Source organism: Mytilus edulis, chromosome 14 (assembly GCF_963676685.1).
Source record: "Mytilus edulis chromosome 14, xbMytEdul2.2, whole genome shotgun sequence".
NCBI classification, from domain to species: Eukaryota; Metazoa; Mollusca; class Bivalvia; order Mytilida; family Mytilidae; genus Mytilus; species Mytilus edulis.
This window is the reverse complement of record NC_092357.1, coordinates 49,034,512-49,057,738: the sequence shown is the minus strand read 5'-3', so window position 1 is coordinate 49,057,738 and position 23,227 is coordinate 49,034,512. Positions and strand designations below refer to the sequence as shown.

At 33.5% G+C, this 23,227-nt stretch overlaps 2 protein-coding genes across 11 annotated transcripts in view; one reads left to right on the top strand and one right to left on the bottom strand.

Annotated features, from left to right (window-relative positions):
• LOC139502705 (high-affinity choline transporter 1-like) overlaps positions 1 to 19,320 on the bottom strand; it is a 55,045-nt gene extending 35,725 nt beyond the window's left edge. For 2 of the 3 annotated variants that reach the window (XM_071292267.1, XM_071292265.1), the window contains exon 1: positions 9,900 to 10,020. The gene's annotated coding sequence lies outside the window, so the exon portion shown is untranslated. Of the gene's footprint in view, positions 1 to 9,899; positions 10,021 to 19,234 lie in introns of those variants that run through there. The other variant, XM_071292266.1, reaches the window with a different exon arrangement.
• Positions 1 to 23,227, top strand: part of LOC139502704 (transforming acidic coiled-coil-containing protein 3-like) — a 40,973-nt gene that overhangs the window by 2,371 nt on the left and 15,375 nt on the right. For 6 of the 8 annotated variants that reach the window (XM_071292264.1, XM_071292258.1, XM_071292263.1 and 3 more), the window contains exons 3-10: positions 5,483 to 8,212; positions 9,078 to 9,148; positions 9,916 to 9,971; positions 11,208 to 11,277; positions 11,795 to 11,858; positions 12,151 to 12,207; positions 14,515 to 14,716; positions 22,750 to 22,827. In XM_071292264.1, the coding sequence (XP_071148365.1) occupies positions 5,483 to 8,212; positions 9,078 to 9,148; positions 9,916 to 9,971; positions 11,208 to 11,277; positions 11,795 to 11,858; positions 12,151 to 12,207; positions 14,515 to 14,716; positions 22,750 to 22,827 (3,328 nt within the window). The remainder of the gene's footprint in view (positions 1 to 5,482; positions 8,213 to 9,077; positions 9,149 to 9,915; positions 9,972 to 11,207; positions 11,278 to 11,794; positions 11,859 to 12,150; positions 12,208 to 14,514; positions 14,717 to 22,749; positions 22,828 to 23,227) is intronic. The other 2 variants (XM_071292260.1, XM_071292261.1) reach the window with 2 other exon arrangements.

Sequence of the window (23,227 nt, the reverse complement as noted above, 5' to 3'; positions counted from 1 at the left end):
CCAGCCAAGCGTCTTAATTGCAAGGATTTTTTAACTAGGCCAGAAAAAAAAGTACTTGTGTTTGTTGGTTGGTAGGGAGTTTTTTCGTTTTTCTTTTTTTACTTTGAGTCTAATGGGACCAATATTCTGACTTTAAAAGTGCTTAATCAAAAATGGCCAAAAAAACTTTAGGGTAGGAAGGGGTCATTAAACACATATTTTTTTTGGCCCTACCAGTTTTTGAAATTTGAATCAGACAGACATTGTTTATTTGCTTTATCTAAATAAATTCACTGAATCTGAATCAGTTTCTCTTCCCTTTCAATACTTTAAAGTTTACGTCAGTTTTCCTTCAGATTATGGTATTCATGTACATAAATTATTAGTCCGGCGGCTACAAGCATATTTCAGACGAATTGTGCACATCCTGTTACAAGCATGAAATTTGGCATAGACCTTCCTCAACTAATATTCTTTTATTTCAGATAGGGAGGCATTTGAAAAAAAATGTATCACTTCCGGTAAAATCCAAAATGGCGGACGTCATACTTAATTCAGCCCAATATCGAAGGCTAGCGTGTAAAAATGTGTTATTATCATGCTACTATCATAATATTTTGTACAGACCTTTGTTTTTTACTACTTTTGGATAAATTAAATAGATTAGATGTCTTCAGAAACCCCACTTCCGGTTTTAATCCAATATGGCTGACATTGTACTTAAGTAAGCTTTTTTTTTAGGGAGGGTAACTGAAATGTGTTTTAACGTATTGCTATTATCATAACATTGTGTATGAACTTTTCTTTGGTGTTTCTGATGGATACAATGCATAAGACATATGTCTTAAAAACCCTTTCTTCCGGTAATATTCAAAATGGCGGACATAGAAATATCAATTTTTTATTCAAATTTTCATTTTTTCAAAATGTAAAGAAAATGATTTTATTTTGTGCTGGTCATTAAACTTTTGGCTTAAAGTTATCCTCAAAACCACTTATTCTAGCATGTTGTAAATGCTTAGATATAAAGTTGACACTTCCGGTTAAAAATATGACGTAAAGGAGTAAGTTCGGTAAGGGCCATATTTGGCCCCAATTATAAAGTTCATAGTTACAAGACAATACATGTTTTAAGTTGCCTTAGAGACATGTTAGAAAGTTAAACAGAACAGATTTTGTCAAAGTTTAATTCTAACACGTTGATTTTTACATCCATAAAAGGTCAAAATAAGGGATTTTGGTGAAATTTGACAAAATCAGCCAGATTTCAACCAAATACAGGACCAGGAAACATAGAGCGCAGGCGTCGACAAGCTTAAGATTCAAATAAGACATGTGAAATGTCTTCACAAACATTATATTAAAAGATCTTTGTTGTCGACGAATGCGCTCTATGTTTCCTCTCCAGTAATCTATGGAAATTTACCCATTCTCATTGCTTTTTTCGTGTAAAATCAACATGAGTACAACTTGTGACGTCATAATGAAACGCAGAAACGTAAAATTTTCAACAAAATGGTTTGTATCCTAGCTAGTCAATGTATTAGCTATAATTTATCGTGATATTGGTCGATAAATCCGAGTTTGAAATTAACGCTAAAAAAGGGGGCCATTTTAGGACCTTATCGAACATACTCCTTTCAAAGATGAGTCCTCAATCTATTTCTTCGATGTAGAGTTTTGGATAGATTGATTAAAACAAAATAAAGTCACTATAGTACTAAATATTATTTAAAATTATTACTATTTGACCATGAATACATGTTTATTCACAGTCACCATGACATGCACACATCGCAGTGCACGGGATACCCGATTTTCCACATTAAAAATGACCACGAATCCTTTCTTACATCCACAATGTATAAGCTTTTGACAAAATGAGTTTTTCAAAAGTTATCCTCTTTGTCCCCGCCTGAAGTGGGTAGCATAAGAGCCAATCCCAAGCTCGTCTCCCTAAACACCTACCTAGGTATATTGCATGATTTACATGCTGGAAAAGACTAAACCAAGTTGAGGGAATAGCCTCAAAAAGCCGTCCCTGTTGCGCAAATAGTTATTTTCTTGCTTCGTTAACCATGTTATACCCATCTGTTAAGTTTGTGCGATCTTACAGTAAAACCCCGGTGATTTAGTCTGATTAATCATCATTCTTTTTGTTAAAGTCACATCTTCAAATACATTCAATGTCTCCCACATAGTCTTTTTCCCCCTTTCAAGCAAAGAGAGAACAATATCACAACAGGTGAAGACATGGATAACAATAAGTGTTTCAGTTCACTCAGATCACTCATTGCCTAGTGCATTTGAAAGGCCATTGATAGATATTAATCCAAAGTCTTTTGCCCTCCCAAACACAATCCATAGTTCGTCTACCCCTATGTCACGGAATAGCGAAACAGTAGTGACAGCATCATCATTAAGGACTGTTCGAATCATGACTCGTTTAAGTGCGTGTTTCACTGCATCAGACACATGCATCATGATTTTAGTGTCTGCCTCTAAATGTGAACTTGGTGCCGAACTTGAAATACATTACGTGGTGGATAAGATAGAATATCCTAACCATTTGTTGCTATAACTACCATACGCATCCAAGACTTCATCCACTCGTATTTCAGTTTCAAGGTATTATATTTAGGTAAGGACATAATACCCAATCAGCATACTCAGTAGGCCGCAATTCACAATCGGAGAGCTGATTTCCAACATTTACAAAGACTGTGGTATTGTTTCTCACATCCATAAATTCTGCAAAAACACATATTTTCTTGCCTTTTTAACCTAATCTGTTTCTTTTTATTTCGATCTTCCAACAAAACCACGTATCGTTTTCAATGACATTAAACATCAAATCCATATGGTGATGTTGGCTGGTCAATCATCATTCTAAATGCTATAGTCACATCTTCAAACTCCATTAATGTCACCAACGCAGTTCCTTTTCCAGCAAACGTGTTATCTTTTAATGCCTAGTGCATTTGAAAGGTCATTCATTGATATATATCTTATACTTTTCCCCTTCCAAATGCAAACCAAAGTTTGTCTGCCCCTATGTCACGGAATAGCGAAACAGCAATGACATCAGTATCGTCTATTTGAGTCATGACTCAGTTAAGTCTATGTTTCACTGCATCAGACACATCTATCTTGATTCTAGTGTCAGTCTCTTTGTGTAAACATGGTGCTTAACTTGAAACATCATCAAGTGGTGGATAACACTGAGCATCCTGAGCATTTGTTGCTTCAACTACATTGTACTCAAAATTGTATTGAGCAAGCTCCTGTGAATGAAAACTTAAAAGTTCTTTCTTACTGTCGTCATCTCTCAGAAAAATTTCCCAATTTTGAGGATGTTTTTAATCCTGGGTTCGTCTGTGTATTCCCTTTCCCCTAAATGTTGCCCTTGCTTCTTTTAGCAGCTTTCAAACTACCAGTATTTTCAATGCTCATATCCAACACTACATCCACTGTTGTTACAATTTCAAGGTGTTTCCTAACGAGTATGATAATTGGGTATTATGTCCTTACCTTAATACAATACCGTGAGACTGTAACAAGAGTGGATGAAGTCTTTGATGAGTATGGTATTTGTAGCAACAAATGCTCAGGATATTCTATCTTTTTTCACCATGTGATGTATTTTAAGTGTAGCACCATGTTAACATAAATAGACTGACACTTAAATCATGGTGCATGTGTCTGATGCAGTGAAATACACACTTAAACGAGTCATGATTAACAGTCACTGATGATGCTGTCAATACTATTTCGCTATTCCGTGACATAGGGGCAGACGAACTATGGATTGTATTTGGGGAGGCAAAAATTAATCTCTATCAATGGCCTTTCAAATGCACTAGACAATGAGTGATCACACACTTTTATTTCTGACCCATACCTTATGACGGGTTGTGATACTGTTCTCTCTTTGCTTGAAAAGGGAAAAAAAAGACTACGTGGGAGACATTGATGGTATTTGAAGATGTGACTTTAACATAAAGAATGATGATTGATCAGCCTAAATCACCGGGGTTGTACTGTACAAACTTATCAGATCTAACATGATTAACGAAGCAAGAAAGTCAATTTTTGCACAAAAGGGAAAACTCATTTTAAGTGAGGCTATTCCCACAACTTGTTCTAGTCTTTTCAAGCATGTAAAACGTGTAATATACTAATGCAGGTGTTTAGTGAGACGAGCTTTATATTGACTCTTATGCTACCTAGTCTTGTCACTAATGGATTGCGAAAGGACAACGAGGGTCCCTTTTAAAAAAAACTCTTTCTGAGACCTCATCATTTTTTCAGAAGCTTGTACATTATGGGTGTAAGAAAAGATGCCGCGGTTATTTTTAATGTGGAAAATCGGGTCTCCCGTGCACTGCCTTGTGTGCATGTGGTGGTGACTGTGAATAAGCATGTATTCTTGGCCAAATAGTAGTAACTTTAAATATTTTTTAGTACTATAGTGATTTTTTTGGTTTAAATCAATCTATCCAAAACTCGAAGAAATAGATTGAGGACTCATCTTTGTCATATTTTTACCGGAAGTGTCAAATTTATATCTAAGCATTTCCAACATGCTAGAACAAGTGGTTTTGGGGATATCTTAAAGCCAAAAGTTTAATGACCAGCACAAAATAAAATCATTTTCTTTACATTTTGAAAAAAGTTGAAAATTTGAATAAAAAATAAATATTTCTCTGTCCGCCATTTTGGATACTTCCGGAAGTGAGGTTTTTTAAGACATATGTCTTATACATTGTCTCCATCAGAAGCACCAATGAAAGGTTCATATACAATGTAATTATAGTAGCAATACGTTAAAACACATTTCAATTACCCTCCCTAAAAAATAAGCTTATTCAAGTACAATGTCCGCCATATTGGATTTTAAGCGGAAGTGGGGATTCTGAAGACATCTAATCTATTTAATTTATCAAAAAGTAGTAAAACACAAAGGTCTGTACCAAATATTATGATAGTAGCATGATAATAGGACATTTTTACACGCTAGCCTTCGATATTGGGCTGAATTAAGTATGACGTCCGCCATTTTGGATTTTACCGGAAGTGAGACATTTTTTTCAAATGCCTCCCTATCTGAAATAAAAGAGTAATAGTTGAGGAAGGTCTATGCCAAATTTCATGCTTGTAACAGGATGTGCACAATTTTTCACAAAGCCGCCGGACTATATATCCAATGTAGATAAAAGCTGTGGCTTTGACAAGTTCGAGTATCAGTGTAGATCCATCAATAGGACATATATGCACATTGGAAATGTATATCATTTCATATCTCATTGTAATCTCTCTCATATAATAAAGGTGTGGTATGATTGCCAATGAGACAACTCTCCACAAGAGACTAAATGACACAGAAATTGACAACAGTTATAGGTCACTGACAGCCTTTTTTGAAGGAATGATTACCACGTGATCAAGATAACCTAAAATTATGTATGTTGTTATTTAAAAAAAAAGTGTTATCTCTTTACAGCAAGGAGGAGAGTCAAGTTACACCAGTGACAGGGCCTTCATTACCAATGGTTTCAGAAGAGACGCAGGACACTGGTGATGATTGTAAAGAAAAAGCTGACAACTTATCATCTCAAGGTCATGAAAATGTGCAGCAAGTTGAGAAGGAAACACCTAGTTCTCCAATCATCCCAGCTAAGTCTGGGGCATATTCGGTAGATTTTGATAATTTGGATACTATTGATCCATTTAAAAACAAAGGGGGCTTGTCGAGTTCTCCCTCTTCACAAAAAATAGAAAAAATAGCTTCTGAGGATAATCAGGCTGAGAGTGATAGTGAAAAGCTGTTAGAAGACATTGAACTACCTGATATAAAATTAGAAGATATTGCTGATGTCACTCTCTCAGAATACGTGCTTTGTGAGGAAGGGGATACAACTGTTATTGAAAATAAACATTCAGGAGAAGGGGACTTAACTGTCGATGAAAGCAAACAGACAGAGGACAAAGACTTAACAGTGATTGAAAATAAGTGCAAAAATGAAGTTGATGATATTTCACCCAAAATTGAAGAAAACAAACAATTGCATGACATAGATCTTGAAAATATAAAAGATCCCTTTGCGACAACAAAACAATTAGCTAATTCGCCACAGGTTAACACAACAAGTGGCACTTCTGAATCAACACTTGTGAAAGAAAACCCATTTGCCGCTTTAAAATCAGATATTGGATTGGTTGAATCAGATGGCGATTCAAATTTTCTCTACTCGCCTTTAAAATTGCCAGCTGACTCGTTGGTATCAGAACCAAACATCATAAACTCACCAATGTTAAAAAGTACAGAAAACCAACCTTCCATTGATGAAGAGATGAATCCATTTGCCACCAAAACTAAGGTAGCAAATTCACCAGCTGTATCTGGTGATCCTTTTGCCCCAAAGTCAACAGTGGCAAATTCACCGTCTCTTGATGCTGATCCTTTTGCCACAAAGTCAACAGTAGCAAATTCACCTGCTGTTGCTGCCAAGCCTTTTGCCACAAAGTCAACAGTGGCAAATTCACCAATATTGGATAGAACACAAGATCCAATGGCCACAAAGTCAAAGGTTCCAAACTCCCCAAAATCTGATGGTGAATCAATGAATACATTTGATATGAAGGCTGAGTTACCTAAATCACCAGCACAAAGTTCCCAGGATCCGTTTGCTACAAAGACAAAGGTTGCAAATTCACCGGGAATCAATTCAAATGAAAATCCTTTTGAAACAAAATCTAAGGTTACAAGTTCACCAACAATAGGTTCTGAAGAAAATCCATTTGCAACTAAATCAATGGTTCCAAATTCACCGACTGTAATTTCTGAGGTGGACCCTTTTGCTACGAAATCAAATGTTCCTAACTCACCAGCCATAAGCACAGAAGTGGATCCTTTTGCTTCAAAAGCAAAAGTGCCAAATTCACCAGCACTTAAAAGCTCAGAAGAAGATCCTTTTACAACGAAACCAAAGGGTCCAAATTCACCAGCAATAAGCACTGAGGCTGATCCTTTTGCTACAAAAACAAAAGTTCCGAATTCACCAGCAATAAGCACAGATGCTGATCCTTTTGCTACAAAAACAAAAGTTCCGAATTCACCAGCAATAAGCACAGATGCTGATCCTTTTGCTACAAAAACAAAAGTGCCAAATTCACCAGCACTGAAAAGCTCAGAAGATGATCCTTTTGCAGCGAAACCAAATGTTTCAAATTCACCAGCAATAAGTGCAGAGGCTGATCCCTTTGCTTCAAAAACAAAAGTTTCAACTTCACCACTTAAGAAATCAGATGATGATCCATTTACAACTAAATCAATGGTTACAAATTCACCAGCAGTTAGCTCTGAAGAAGATCCTTTTGCAACAAAAACAAAAGTTACAAATTCACCAGTAGTTAGCTCTGAAGAAGATCCTTTTGCAACAAAAACAAAAGTTCCAAATTCACCAGTAGTTAGCTCAGAAGAAGATCCATTTACAACAAAAACAAAAGTTCCAAATTCACCTGTAGTTAGCTCAGAAGAAGATCCTTTTGCAACAAAAACAAAAGTTCCAAATTCACCTGTAGTTAGCTCAGAAGAAGATCCTTTTGCAACAAAAACAAAAGTTCCAAATTCACCTGTAGTTAGCTCAGAAGAAGATCCTTTTGCAACAAAAACAAAAGTTCCAAATTCACCTGTAGTAAAAACAGAGGAAGACCCATTTGCTACAGAATCAAAAGTTCCTAATTCACCACTTAGAAATTCAGACAATGACCCATTTACCAGTAAATCAAAGGTTCCAAATTCACCAGTAGTTAACCAGAAAGAAAATCCATTTGCAAGTAAATCTAAAGTTCCTAACTCACCAACAATTAGCACTGAGGAGGACCCATTTGCCACAAATTTGAAAGTTGCTAATTTACCAGCTATTAACTCAAAAGATGATCAATTTGCAACTAAATCAAAAGTTCCTATTTCTCCAACAACAAGCTCAGAGGAGAACCCATTTGCACCAAAATCAAAAATTGAAAATTCACCGTCAAAAAATTTAGATGACATTGACCCATTTGCAACTAAATCTAAAGTACCCAGTTCACCAAAGAATGATGAGGTCAAAATACAGGACAGTTTAAAACAGGCAATTGGGGCAGATGCCTTTTTAAACAACAATCCTTTCTCGCCACAATGTCCAGCTGTAAACATCACTTCAAAAAGAGGCGCTACAGAATTATCAGGGTAAGTTAATAGGAGGTTAAGAATACTGTGGATTGATTTATTTTCGTAGTTTGAGAGAAAACTGTTGTTTCAGATGTATATATTTGATTTCATGGTTAAATCCCCTAATCCCAAGCATAGCAAGCTATAGTAGATTTGTGATTTGTTGTTTACTTATCCACAAAATAAACTAAAAGTGCCTATAATAATGAATCCACAATCATGACAATATACAAAAATCAAATGTAAATATATTTGTCAGGAATGTTTGTAGTTTTGAGAAAAATTGTTTGAATATGTTTTCAAAAGGCTTATGATTTGTAAAAGGAACATTTGTTTTTTGATTTATGGTCTTTAAAATTTTAACTGTTTTACATTATAGCTTCCTAGCTAGATCATAGAGGTGTTATGGTTTTTTTTGCTTTTTTTTTTAAAGGCAATCAGTTTTAACATCTGCATTATTTGATCTCTGGTTAGTAGTTGTCTAATTCAGTAATTGGCAATCACACCATATCTTGTAAGTGTGAAGGATAGCTTGAATCACAGCAGAAGGTCAAATCTTATCAGCTTGCTATTTTTAGAACTTCTGAATTGATGCTCTCTCAAAAGTTAAATAATTAACAAATAACAATTGATGCTCTCTCAATAGTTAAATAATTAACAAATGTCATATGTATTTCAAGGTCCAACTGGTAGAGATAAAAATTGTTTGTTTTTCACTATCTTATGTATGTTGTAAAAGATCGAAAAAAATTACACTGATAGTCACTTTGACTAGTATCGGGTCTATTTTGTTACAGTCACATAACTGTGACAGGACAGGTACCAAATAACTTTTTACTTGTAGTGTTTGCTATAATACCAGGATTTTTTTTATTTTCTTCAGAAAACAAGATGGTGGATTACTAAACTTAGGACTTAGCATTGATGAAGACCAGTTTAAACCAGCTTGTGATGGTAGGTTGAACTAATAAGGATTCAAAGACTCAATTGGTCTATTAAAAAAAGCTTTAAATTGACAAGTTGCTAGATCTAGCAGTTTTACTTAGCATTCATTAATCATTAACATGATTAAGAAAAAAAACAGAAAAGTATTGAGAACTAAAATTTAGCATTTCTCATCTAGTGTTTCTTAAGGCTGTTTCATCATTCAAAATATATATACATAAGGCTGCTTCATCATTCAAAACATACATACATGTAGGACCCAGGGAAATTGTAACTATGAGTTAATGTCAAATACAGTAATGGAAATTCTGATATTGGTTCTATAGATTGTAGCCCCATTTTATAATGACCCAATGTTAATGTTATTTCCATCTTCCTTGAGATGTTCCTATAGATACTCCTTCAGACAGATTTTCAAAAATAATTGACCGATTTTTAAAGTAATTCTCTACCTTGTCACCCTTGTCACAATTGCAAACATCTGGAAGGTTGTTAAACTTTTGTATTACTGCAGATTCATTTATTATTCTTTGGATACCAATTTTAGTGGATGTCGTGAGTAAAGGTGAACCACGAATTCATATGTTCAACGATTTACATATTTTCAATAGGTTCTGTACAGAAAAAAGTAAAACCACAAAATCAAATATCTACGACTATGCAAGTTTTCAGAAATCCAAGAAATTTGATACCCACGAAAATAAATAAATCCCCAGTATTATATTTACTTATATTCACTTATACATTTGTATTTACTTACATTTACTTTTTTCCAGTTTTTAATGACACAGCCTCCTGGGATGCTTTAGAAAGTTTTGGATCATGTACATCAGTAAGTGAACATATTCAATTGCTTGGACCATTTTCTCATTTCATAGTATATTTAATAGTTGATTTGAGACATATTTTCTGCCAACAGCTGGCATTGATTGTTGTAATTAGATTTATATGATAGAAAACAGACTAAACTTGGGCCATTTTCTCACTTCTAAGTACATGTTATTGCTGATATGAGACAAAGAAGTAGGTCCGGTAAGGACCGATTTTGGCCTCAAATTTCAGGTTCATCTGACGAAAGATTTTGACCACTTTTTAAACACTTAAGTGTCTATTCTATTTGAATTAATTAGTTTATGTGAAAGATTTTAACAGATTTAGTCATTAAAAACGATCCGATTCAAGCTCAAATATGAAAAATCTACCTAATATGCAGAAAAATATCACTTTTCGGATGGTTTTTGGTAAAAATGAAAGTGGCCGCATCCGTGTTCATCCTCAACCTTTATATATGTTATATATTATCATAAAATACAACTTATATTTCAATATTAAGGATGAACACGAATGCGGCCACTTTCGTTTTACACGAAAACCGTCTAAAATTCAACTAAAATGCTACAATTATGAGGATTTCAGTAATTTAGCATGACTTAATGGTGCTAGTACCGGATATATGTGCATTGTATTGTCAAAAACAGTCCATATTTATGTAGCAGAAGCATTCTACTGTCCAATAAATAAGTAAAGGTTTACATTTTAACAATTTTTTAAAACTGCTATATTTTGGGGCCAAAAAGGGGTCTTACTGAACCTACTCCTTTTCTGCCAACTGCCATCTAGACATATCTATTGATTATTTATATGATAGAAAACAGACTTAACAGGATTATATCACAATATAATATTTAAAAATGAAGAGCTGTCACCTTAAAAAGGATGATAAAATTTAAAGCGAAACAAATTGAATTTTGTCCGCCTGACTGCACCAACAACTATTGTTAAATTTTCTGCTAAAGTTAGTTTTATAGGAGTTCTGAACTACTTGTGACAGATCAATGATATTTTCTGTAAAGTTGCATCAGGGCCTTTTATAGCTGACTATGCGGTATAGGCTTTGCTCATTGTTGAAGGCCCTACGGTGACCTATAGTTGTTAATGTCTGTGTCATTTTGGTCTTTTGTGGATAGTTGTCTCATTGGCAATCATACCACATCTTCTTTTTTGTATTACTATCCATTTGAAAAATTGCCCACTGCTGCTTTAAACATTTGTTCATTTTCTGTTTCAGGATCCCTCAACATTGAATAGACAGTCATTGTATGTGAAGTTTGACCCACTTGTCAATCTACCCCCAGATGGTAAGGTTATGTACTCGAAGACTAAACAAAAAATGTGTATCAGTTTAAATATTGCAACAACAATGAATTTACCAGACAAATCAATTTCATCTGCATCTTCCATTTATATATATCAAACAGAATTTTCCTTATGCTGCTGGCTACTGGCTGTTCCATGCCTTTCTTTTAACAACCCTTTGAGATCACATGATTGTTCGAAAAAATTAGTGTGAAATATTACTGTGGATCTATTATTATTTGTTGGATGACAATTTTTGTGGCTACAGGTCAACCAAGAAGTATAAATTTTCTTTGTGTATAGGCTTGTATGCAGACATTTGCAGAACTTCTCAAGTCAAATAATCACAAAAATTTTCCTAGATCATCAAAAATTGATTCCCAGGAAAATAAATGAATGTACAGTAAAAGGATGTTGCACTCAAAGATATAAAACATTATAACTTATTTTGATCGCACATTAAATAATGTATTAACGTTGTAACTTAAGTTTTTACAGAAGATTATTTTGTCTTTATAGATCCAAGAAGAGCTAGCATAGATATCAGAAGAGCAAGTATGAAACTGGAGCGACTGAGGGAAATGTAAGTAGCATATGTATGTGAGATCAGAATTGTACATGTAATATGTGGTCAATTTATGATATATATTGTGCAACAATCTTCCTCAAATAGTAATCTGAAACGATAGGATAATTAGAAAGCACTTACGCCTAAAAGTAATGGCTCTGATTAAATTATTGAGAAAAATCCTTTTAATAATATATGAATTTATAATTCATCAAAAAAAATTGAATGCGAGTATAAATATTGCATTTATAACCCTGTTGTATTTTTTGCAAAAATAAAAACTTCACAATAATTTCTGAATTTACAGTAATTTAAGATCGCAGGAAACACATGCAGCAGTGATCCCGATAGTCAGAACTACTGTGTATGGTTTGAGATCATTTCACTATAATACTGCACAAATCTGGAATGAGCTGCTTAACCGTTGGCTAATGGAAACATCTTTTGACCAATACCAAAAATTGATACAAAAATGGGATCTAAAAAACAGCTCATGCCCGTGCAATGCATGCATATAGTGTTTTAAATCATTGTTTTTTTTTTCTCTGTTTGACTGTTTAATTGTTTAATTTTATTTAGTTGTTAATTTCTGCTGCGCTTATTGTTCTTATTTTAAGCTTTTTTTTCTCTGTTTGACTGTTTAATCTGTTTAATTAGCTCACCTGGCCTAAAAGGCCATGTGAGCTTTTCTCATCACTTGGCGTCCGTCGTCGTCTGTCGGCGTTAACAATTTTTCAAACATCTTTTCCTCTGAAACTACTGAATGGATTTGAATGAAACTTAAGATGATTGTTCCTTAGTATATCCTGCACAAAATGTGCGCTTCGATTTTTGATCCGTCAAAAAACATGGCCACCGTTACTTAAAATAGAACATAGGGGTCAAATGCAGTTTTTGGCTTATATCTCAAAAACGAAAGCATTTAGAGCAAATCTGACATGGGGTAAAAATGTTCATTAGGTCAAGATCTATCAGCCCTGAAATTTTCTGATGAATCAAACAAACCATTGTTGGGTTGCTGCCACTTAATTGGTAATGTTAAGGAAATTTTGCAGTTTTTGGTCATTATCTTGAATATTATTATAGATAAAGATAAACTGTAAACAGCAAAAAAGATCAGCAAAGTAAGATCTACAAATAAGTTAATATGACCAAAATTGTCAATTGACCCCTTAAGGGGTTATTGTCCTTTAATGACAATTTTTCACAATTTGTTCATCATATTTGCTAACTTTAAAAAATCTTCTCCTCTGAAACTACTGAATGGATTTGGTTAAAACTTAGCATGGTTGTTCCTTAGATTATCCTGCACAAAGTGTGTGCTTTGATTTTTGATCCGTCAAAAAACATGGCCGCCGTTACTTAAAATAGAACATAGGGGTCAAATGCAGTTTTTGGCTTATATCTCAAAAACGAAAGCATTAAGAGCAAATCTGACATGGAGTAAAAATGTTCATTAGGTCAATATCTATCAGCCCTGAAATTTTCAGATGAATCAAACATCCAATTGTTGGGTTGCTGCCACTTAATTGGTAATTTTTAGGAAATTTTGCAGTTTTTGGTCATTATCTTGAATATTATTATAGATAAAGATAAACTGTAAACAGCAAATATGATCAGCAAAGTAAGATCTACAAATAAGTCAATTTGACCAAAATTGTCAATTGACCTCTTTAGGAGTTATTGCCCTTTAAAGACTTTTTTCACAATTTGTTCATCATGTTGACTTACTTTAAAAAATCTTCTCTTATGAAACTGCTGTATCAATTTCAGCCAAACTTAGGCTAAATGAGTTTCAGAGTTTCAGAGTATCTAGTATAAATTTTATATTTCATTTCCTTGTATGTCAAGAAACATAGCTCCTATGGCTAAAATAGAACATAGGAGAAAATGATTTTTTTTTGCTTTTGAAGAAAATAGGACGATTCAAAGAACATTTAAATAAATTGAAAAGCCAAAATAATCATTGATGAGAGATTAAACCAAAAAAATTCAGGTGAGCGATTCAGGCTCTTGAGAGCCTCTTGTTTTATTTAGTTGTTAATTTCTGCTGCGCTTATTGTTCTTACTTAAGCTGTGTTCTAAATGAAACCTGGAATTGAATTCAATTGTTAAAAAAATGAGAGCGTTACAGCTGGGAAACATCCTCTTGTTTGATGAACTATAAGATAAGTTTTTTTAAAAAAGATTTCTTTTCTCTCATTTCCTGTCTAAATGTTCCCAACTGTAAGGGACGACATCAAAGATCAATGTAAGATAAAAAAAACTTAATTCAAATAGTTTGGGGGAGGGGGGATGAACTGCAGCAAGATTTGGTTATTCGACATTGATTTTTACATATATCCATATGAGTCAATCAATTTTTCCCAAATTAAGTTAAGAGGGGGGGGGGAGGATCAGTGAAAAAGCTGTGTGAATTAAGTTTTTTATCCTTCCTTGAACTGTTGATGTCATCCCTAAATTATGGTTGTTTCCAATTTCATTAATCCTGTCTTTATAAGATTAAGAATAGATTGACATTTAGAAAATACTTCCAAGCAAAGAAAGACGAGGAAAAGAAAGTCAGTTTTAGTTTATGTCTATATAAGATTGAAAAATGACAACTTTATTTTACTTATTTGAGGGAAAAAACTTGCAAGGAAATCGGATTTAACATTGAAGTATTTTGTAGAAATTCTGATGAAAGCTTCCTGCTGTTTGGAACACCTCCAAAGTCTTCCTCAGTTCGAAATGTTGGTATAGTTTCACAAGGTCAATTGGACGGTGGAGCTAAGAAAAAGACACCTGCTAAAACACCTGTACAGGAATTGAAGAAATCAGCTGTGGATTTGTTATCTGATTCACCTGACATCCTTAGTATGAGCATAAATGTGGTTGGTATATATTTTCAAAATTGCAAAGTTGTCTCCCATGCTTTAACTTTCAAGAGTTGTCTCTCTTCACTCAAATATGTAATGAATAGATATTTTGGCAATTTTACAAGCAACTAGAGCATACAGAATTGAAGATAGATATAGAAGAGAGAAAAAAATGGCAATTGTAGTTCTTTCTTATATGTGACCAGCCACGACATATCCAGGCTTATGGAGGTAGAACGTCATTGTGAGAAAAAACGCCGTTAACTATATGTGACTAGCCATTTCCAGGCTTAGGAAATTACATTGTCTAAAATTTGATTTTTGTATATTTATCTAGAATATTCCGAAACAAAACTCTCTGTCATGTTATTATGACATATTTGTAATAGCAATGAAACATGTCATTTTAAATACCGACTGATCTATGACGACTTTTATTTATTGAAAGCACTAATTTATAAAACACAAAATTATTGTATTTATTGGCTTTTAGTGATGTTCAATAGCGTATTTGAATAAAATTTCAAAGACTTAAATTTACTACAATGCAAACAATTCTTAGCTCTATTTTAGAACATGTCATTTAAACTTGTTGAAATGAAGTTAGTTTAAAATTTGTCAAAGTAAGCTTTAAGAATTCCTTTTTTAGCTCACCTGGCACGAAGGGCCAAGTGAGCTTGTCTCATCACTTGGCGTCCGGCGGCGTCCTGCGTTAACTGTTACAAAAATCTTCTCCTCTGAAACTACTGGGCCAAATTTAACCAAACTTGGCCACAATCATCATTGGGGTATTTAGTTTAAAAATGTGTCCGGTGACCCGGCCAACCAACCAAGATGGCCGCCATGGCTAAAAATAGAACATAGGGGTAAAATGCAGTTTTTGGCATATATAACTCAAAAACCAAAGTATTTAGAGCAAATCTGACATGGGTTAAAATTGTTTATCAGGTCAAGATCTATCTGCCCTGAAATTTTCAGATGAATCGGATAACCGGTTGTTAAGTTGCTGCCCCTGAATTGGTAGTTTTAACGAAATTTTGCTGTTTTTGGTTATTATCTTAAATAATAATATAGATAGAGATAAACTGTAAACAGCAATAATGTTCAGCATAGTAAGATCTACAAATAAGTCAACATGACCAAAATGGTCAATTGACCTCTTTAGGAGTTATTGCCCTTTATAGTCAATTTTTAACCATTTTTCGTAAATGTTAGTTATCTTTTACAAAAATCTTCTCCTCTGAAACTACTGGGCCAAATATAACCAATTTGACCACAATCATTATTAGGGTATCTAGTTCAAAAATTGTGTCCGGTGACCTGGCCAACAAACCAAGATGGCCGCAATGGTTAAAAATAGAACATAGGGGTAAAATGCAGTTTTTTGGCTTAAACTCAAAAACCAAAGCATTTAGATCAAATCTGACAGGGTGTAAAATTGATTATCAGGTCAAGATCTATCTGCCCTGAAATTTTCAGATGAATCGGACAACCCATTCTTGGGTTGCTGCCCCTGAATTGGTAATTTGAAGAAAATTTTGCAGTTTTTGGTTATTATCTTGAATATTATTATAGATAGAGATAAACTGTAAACAGCAATAATGTTCAGCAAAGTAAGATTTACAAATGAGTCAACATGACCGAAATGGTCAGTTGACCCCTTTAGGAGTTATTGTCCTTTATAGTCAATTTTTAACCATTTTTGTAAATCTTAGTAATCTTTTACAAAAATCTTCTCCTCTGAAACTACTGGGCCAAATTAATCCAAACTTGGCCACAATCTTCTTTTGGGTATCTAGTTTAAAAAATGTGTCCAGCGACCTGGCCATCCAAACAAGATGGCCACCACGGCTAAAAATAGAACATAGGGGTAAAATGCAGTTTTTGGCTTATAACTCAAAAACCAAAGCATTTAGATCAAATCTGACAGGGTATGAAATTGTTTATCAGGTCAATTTCTATCTGCTCTAAAATTTTCAGATGGATCGGACAACCCGTTGTTGCTGCCCCCTGACTTGGTAATTTTAAGGAAATTTTTCAGTTTTTTGTTATTATCTTGAATATTATTATAGATAGAGATAAATTGTAAACAGCAATAATGTACAGCAAAGTAAGACCTAAAAATAAGTCAATATGACCAAAATGGTCAATTGACCCCTAAGAAGTAATCCCCTTCCCTTTCATGAATATGACCTACCGAAATTAGACTGTGTACCGGATTTGTAATCACATAAGCAACACGACGGGTGTCACATGTGGAGCAGGATCTGCTTACCCTTCCGGAGCACCTGAGATCACCCCTAGTTTTTGGTGGGGTTCGTGTTGTTTTTCTTTAGTTTTCTATGTTGTGTCGTGTGTACTATTGTTTTTCTGTTTGTCTTTTTCATTTTTAGCCATGGCGTTGTCAGTTTGTTTTAGATTTATGAGTTTGACTGTCCCTTTGGTATCTTTCGTCCCTCTTTTATTGTCCTTTATAGTCAATTTTTAACATTTTAATAAAATTTGTACATTTTTTCTAACATTTTCCACTGAAACTACTGAGCCAAGTTCATTATAGATAGAGATAATTGTAAGCAGCAAGACTGTTCAGTAAAGTAAGATGTACAAACACATCACCATCACCAAAACACAATTTTGTCATGAATCTATCTGCGTCCTTTGTTTAATATTCACATAGACCAAGATGAGCGACACAGGCTCTTTAGAGCCTCTAGTTTTTGACCGGATTTTTGTGACAAAAATGTCGGTTATTGATTTGGGGATGTACGGCGGGCAGGCGGTCGGGCGGGCGGCAATCAAATGCTGTCCGTGCATTAACTCATGAACCGTTCAACCAAAGCTTTTAAAATTTTAATATGTTATTTCTGACAGCTATACGAAGGTCAAGTTCAATAATGGCGATTTTGACTTTTACCATTTAGGAGTTATGGTTCTTGAAAGATTGAAAAATGGAGTTTCCAGTTGTGTCCATGCATTTACGCATGAACTGTTCTACCAAAGCTTCCCAAATTTAAATATGTTGTTACTAATGACAGAATGGAGGTCAAGTTCAATAATGACGATTTTGACTTTTACCGTTCAGGAGTTATGGTTCTTGAAAGATTGAAAAATGGTGTTTCCTGTCGTGTCCGTGCATTTTCTCATGAACCATTCAACCAAAGCTTTTGAAATTTTAATATGTTGTTACTGATGATAAAATAGAGGTCAAGTTCAATAATGACGATTTTGTCTTTTACCGTTCAGGAGTTATGGTTCTTGAACGATCGTAAAATGGCGTTTCCATCCACGTTGTTGCATAAACTCATGAACCATTCAATCTAAGTTTTTCAAATTTTAATATGTTGATATACTGAAGACAAAATGTAGGTCAAATTTGATATTGACGATTTTCACTTTCCCCATTCATCAGTAATGGTTCTTATAAATGTTAATAAATCCGGTTTGCTGTCGTTGTGACAGCCTCTTGTTATTTAGATTTATTATGCATGTCTCTAAACATAGTATGCGACGCGTAACAGTTTATAAGTAAGTGTTCTCATATATTAATTTGATACGGTGCATTTATTATATATATATTTCAGACTTCATTTATGAAAGAAAATCTATAGAGCAGAGCATTTTGTTTTGTAGCTCTATTTTAGAACATGTAATTTAAACTTGTTGAAATAAAGTTAGTTTAAAATTTGTCAAAGTAAGCTTTAAGAATTCCTTTTTTTAATTTAGATTTATTATGCATGTCTCTATACATAGTATGCGACGCGTAACAGTTTTAAGTAGGTGTTCTCTTATATGCATTTGATACGGTCCATTTATTATGGATATATTTCAGACTTCATTTATGAAAGGAAATCTATAGAGCAGAAATTTGATTTTTTTTTTTTGTATCAATTCAAAATATATATTCAAATATTTTTCACTTCAAACGATAAAGTAAAACTTCTTCAAAACTTATATATGATGTATAGTTCGGCGTCCCCAAAAAGAAGTTAAGGAAAATGTTTATCTCTTCTTCACAAATTTTCTAACAATGACGTTCTGCCTCCATAAGCCTGCAAATGTCATGGCCGGTCACATATATCAACAAATTAGATATCCTTTAGATAGAAATACAAATGTATAAGATTGCATGTATTTTTCACATAAATATACTTGTTTCAGCTTTGTTCAGTATTCCTGCAGAGGCGGATTTAGGGGGGGGGGGGGGGGGGGGAGGCGGGCCCCCCATTTTTGGGAAAAAATTTGTTGCTTATATAGGGAATCATTGAAGCGTGACTGGAGCGGGCCCCTCTTAGGTCAGTCAGTGGGCCCCCACTTATGAAAATTTCTGGCTCTGCCACTGTCCTGTACTCTTATTTTGATTTTATATTTCTGAAAAATCTATTAAATCTTCATTTACGTATCTTCTATGTTATGGTATCTTGTATATAAGCTCAGAAAGGTAAAAATTATATCCTTAACAAGCTGGTGCCCATTTTACAGATATGTACTTTCTAAAACATTGATTTTAAGGCTTGATATTTTAACTGACCTTACCTGTTCTTTTATAGCACCATACTTATTGAAGATTCATAAATCCTTTGCATTCTATTTTAATACCCCACATTGCAAGCAACTGTAAATCTATGTTAATTCTCATAAATTATTTAAAATTAAGCATCACTTACCGTTCATAAGTTATTCAGCTTTATCAGTCAGGGGACTTACTTTTAAAAATAAGTGATTTTCTAAATTACTGATTCAAGTAATAAAATTGAGAATGGAAATGGGGAATGTGCCAAAGAGACAACAACCCGACCATTGAAAAAAAAAACAGCAGAAGGTCACCAACAGGTCTTCAATGTACATGATGTAGCGAGAAAGTCCCGCACCCAGAGGCGTCCTTCATAACATTATTTCCATAAAGGTTTGGAAGTTAGAGTTGTCTTTCTTTAATAATCACCTATTTAAGTAGTACAAATTAATCACTAGAAGAAGTGATTTAATTTTATTGTAGCTTTAAGTGCCAGTCTGCCTAAGAATCAGGCAGTGGTGAAAACATGACCAAAAACCCCACCCAATTTGACATTGATTTCAGTTCATAATATGTAGTTATGCACAAAAATAACATTCATTTTCGTTTTCTGTTCTGGTAATAGAAAATACAATTTGGTTGAAATGCACTAGAAATTATCGAAAAAGGGGAGATAACTCTGTAATTTGCTATCATTCTAACCAATTTTCTAACCGAGTTATTTGATATTACCAGACACACACAAACGAAAGACTAATAATTTTTAACTCAGGATGATGGTTAGTATTAAATAACATGATTATTAAACTCGGTGGGTTTTTTCTGATCATGTTTTGATTTTTACCTAAATTGCCTGTTTCTTACAAAGACTAGCACTTAAATATAGAAAACTAATTATCCAGGAACTAATTATGTTTCTAAACTTATCAGAACCAACATCTGTGTTGTATAGATGACCAGGTCATTTCAGGTGATGACCTTGTACTGAATCTAGGATAATGACATAAAAATCACTTGTTTGAGTATCAGACCTCAATTTCCATCCCAAAAGTCACTTCTTTAAGTATCATTCTTTTAATAACCCTCACTAATTTCAACACCCCCTGAACAGTGAAATTTTTATCCGGAACAGTAGAATTTTATTACATAATCTGAAAGATGAAACCTTGAACTTCACAGGAAAAATACTCCCACTGCTGGGAAAAATCTTTTAAGAAAGTATCAGTTCATATATAAAGCCATTATTATAGGATTTTTTTTCAACTAAATAGAATTTTCAGCTAAATGATAGCATCAAAGGCATAAACCTTGCTACTTAAAAGAAGCAAAAAGTTATTATTTAAACCTATGTGTTTAAAATTTTTGAAAAACTACAAAATCACAATTTGTGACAAAACTTCAAATTTGCTACTCAAATAAGTGATTTAAAAAGCACTTATTTCAGTAAGTCCCCTGACTGTTTATAGACATAAAAAATCTTGAATTTTTCATTTTTTGTTCCTAACTTAAGTTTGCCTCAACTTAATGTTATGACAAATATACACAATGCTTATTACATGCATAAAACACAAATCAAGTTTAAAGGAGTAGGTTCAGTAAGACCCTTTTTTGGCCCCAAAATATAGCAGTTTTACAAAATTGTTAAAATGTAAACTTTCAGTTATTTATTGGACAGTAGAATGCTTCAGCTACATAAATATGGGCTGTTTTTTGACAATACAACGCATAAATATTCGGTACTAACATCATCAAGTCATGCTAAATTACTAAAATCTTCACATTTCTAGCATTTTAGTCAAATTTTAGACGGTTTTCGTGTAAAACGAAATTGGCCGCATTCGTGTTCATCCTTAATATTGAAATGTAAGTTGTATTTTATGATAATTCATAACATATATAAAGATTGAGGATGAACACGGATGCGGCCACTTTCATTTTTGACAAAAACCATCTGAAAAGCGACATTTTTGGCATATTTGGTAGATTTTTCATATTTGAGCTTGAATCGAATCGTTTTCAATGACTAAATCAGTTAAAATCTTTCACAAAAACTAATTGATTCAAATAAAATAGACACTTAAGGTAGATGGGGTGTCTAAATTATAATCCATAGAATTTTTTAATAATTTGCCAAAATGTAGTTTATATCGTGCTTTTAAAAAAATAATAATAAAAAGAATGGGTCACCTGGGTTATTTTCACGCTACACGGTGTTCAAAATTGACAAATTTTGTATAGATTATGCATGGAAAACCCAATTTTCTGCAATAAAGCATAATCTACACCATAGAATTTTGAGATAACATATGAAAAGATGGCTTTAATAGTATGCTTTCAGTTAAGAAAAAGAAACAATGGGGTCACCGGACTTGTTTTCTTGCTACATTTTAAAATAGGTAAATTCCTAACACAATCCAGTGTAAAAGCTACCTTATCTGAATTATCTGCCCTTGCATTTGAGTTGCCTCCCCTTATTTGGCAAAGTTGGAAAAAAAAAATTATCAAATACAAGTTTTCTGTTTTTTGTAAAATACAACCATAAATATGATAAAACATGTCATTTTCTATATCGAAGTGGAAGTTCTTACACATGAGTTACCTACTACTCTAAAGATTTGCATATTCTATAAAAGATCTAGACCTTGTTTTCTTGTATTTCCAAATCCAAGATGGAGAAAGACACCCTATCTACCTTTTAAAAGTGTTTAAAAAGTGGTCAAAATCTTTCGTTAGATGAACCTTAAATTTGAGGCCAAAATCTGTCCTTACCGGACCTACTCCTTTGTGAGGTGTCAATTTTACATTTCTTTAGTTATGTCCCTTTGTTATGTTTAATGCAATCAGGGGCATTATCTGTCCCATTCTCCATTCATTTTGTTTAAAGGTTAATTCCTATAAGCAGTTAGGATGCATCAAATTCAAAACTTATTTAAGGAATGACTGTAATATTTTTTCTGTCTATGAAGAAATAACATAAAAAATCTGGTGCACACTGAATAATGCGCGTAGCGGGTTATTTAACAGTGTGCACCACATTTTTTATGTTATTTCGAATAGACAGAAAAAATATTACAGTCATTTCTTATAATTCAATTTTAAATTCCATTTTAAACCGTAAAAAAACATGAAAAATTGTTGATGACGTCACGGTCACATGACTAAATTATGTCTATGGGCTCATAACAAAATAACGTCAGCCAATCAGAAGATGCGTTACATCCAAAATTAAATTATTTTCATTTAACAACAATGTTTCAGAGGTTTTATGACAGTTTTTACATTTAGATTATTTTTAAAGAACCTGTCTCTCTTTGAACTATATAAAAGAATATGTGACATGATTGCCAATTAGACAACTTTGCACAAGAGACCAAATGACACAGAAATTAACGTCTATATTTCACTGTATGGCCTTCAACAATGAGCAAAACCCATACTGTATAGTCCGCCATAAAAGGCCCTGAAATGTTATCTTGTAAGATAAAGATAGCACATTGAACGCTTTAACAAAAACTATCTCTTTGTTTATTTTTTACAGAATCGACTTGGTGAGCAGGCAGAAGGAATTAAAATGAACTTAGCTGATGTGCAGGACTCAGACTCTGGAATTGTTGAGGTATTTATCCCAGTAAAAAAATACCAATCAACACCCATATATTGTTCCACACAATGTGAAGCCTCTTTGATCTTGTTTGCTGCGCTCAAAAAGATTCATATTGTCAGTAAGGGGTACTACTTGTACAAGTACTTTTTATTAACTTGAAGAAATAAAATAATATATACTTATATAAGTAAATTATAATGTTTTAATAATCTCCCCTTAATTCAAAAATTAAGTGATTTTTTTTTTTTAATCCTACAAAATTTGTCAAGTTTTGAGATTTAAAAAACATGGCTTTGCTGATTTTTCCTAGCTTAGATAATCCTTTTTTTAATTAGGGTTAAATGTTTCATCTTATTAATTCAACAAAGAAACTGACTGCGCAAAGATCTTAAGTATTTGCTGAAGGCCTTCA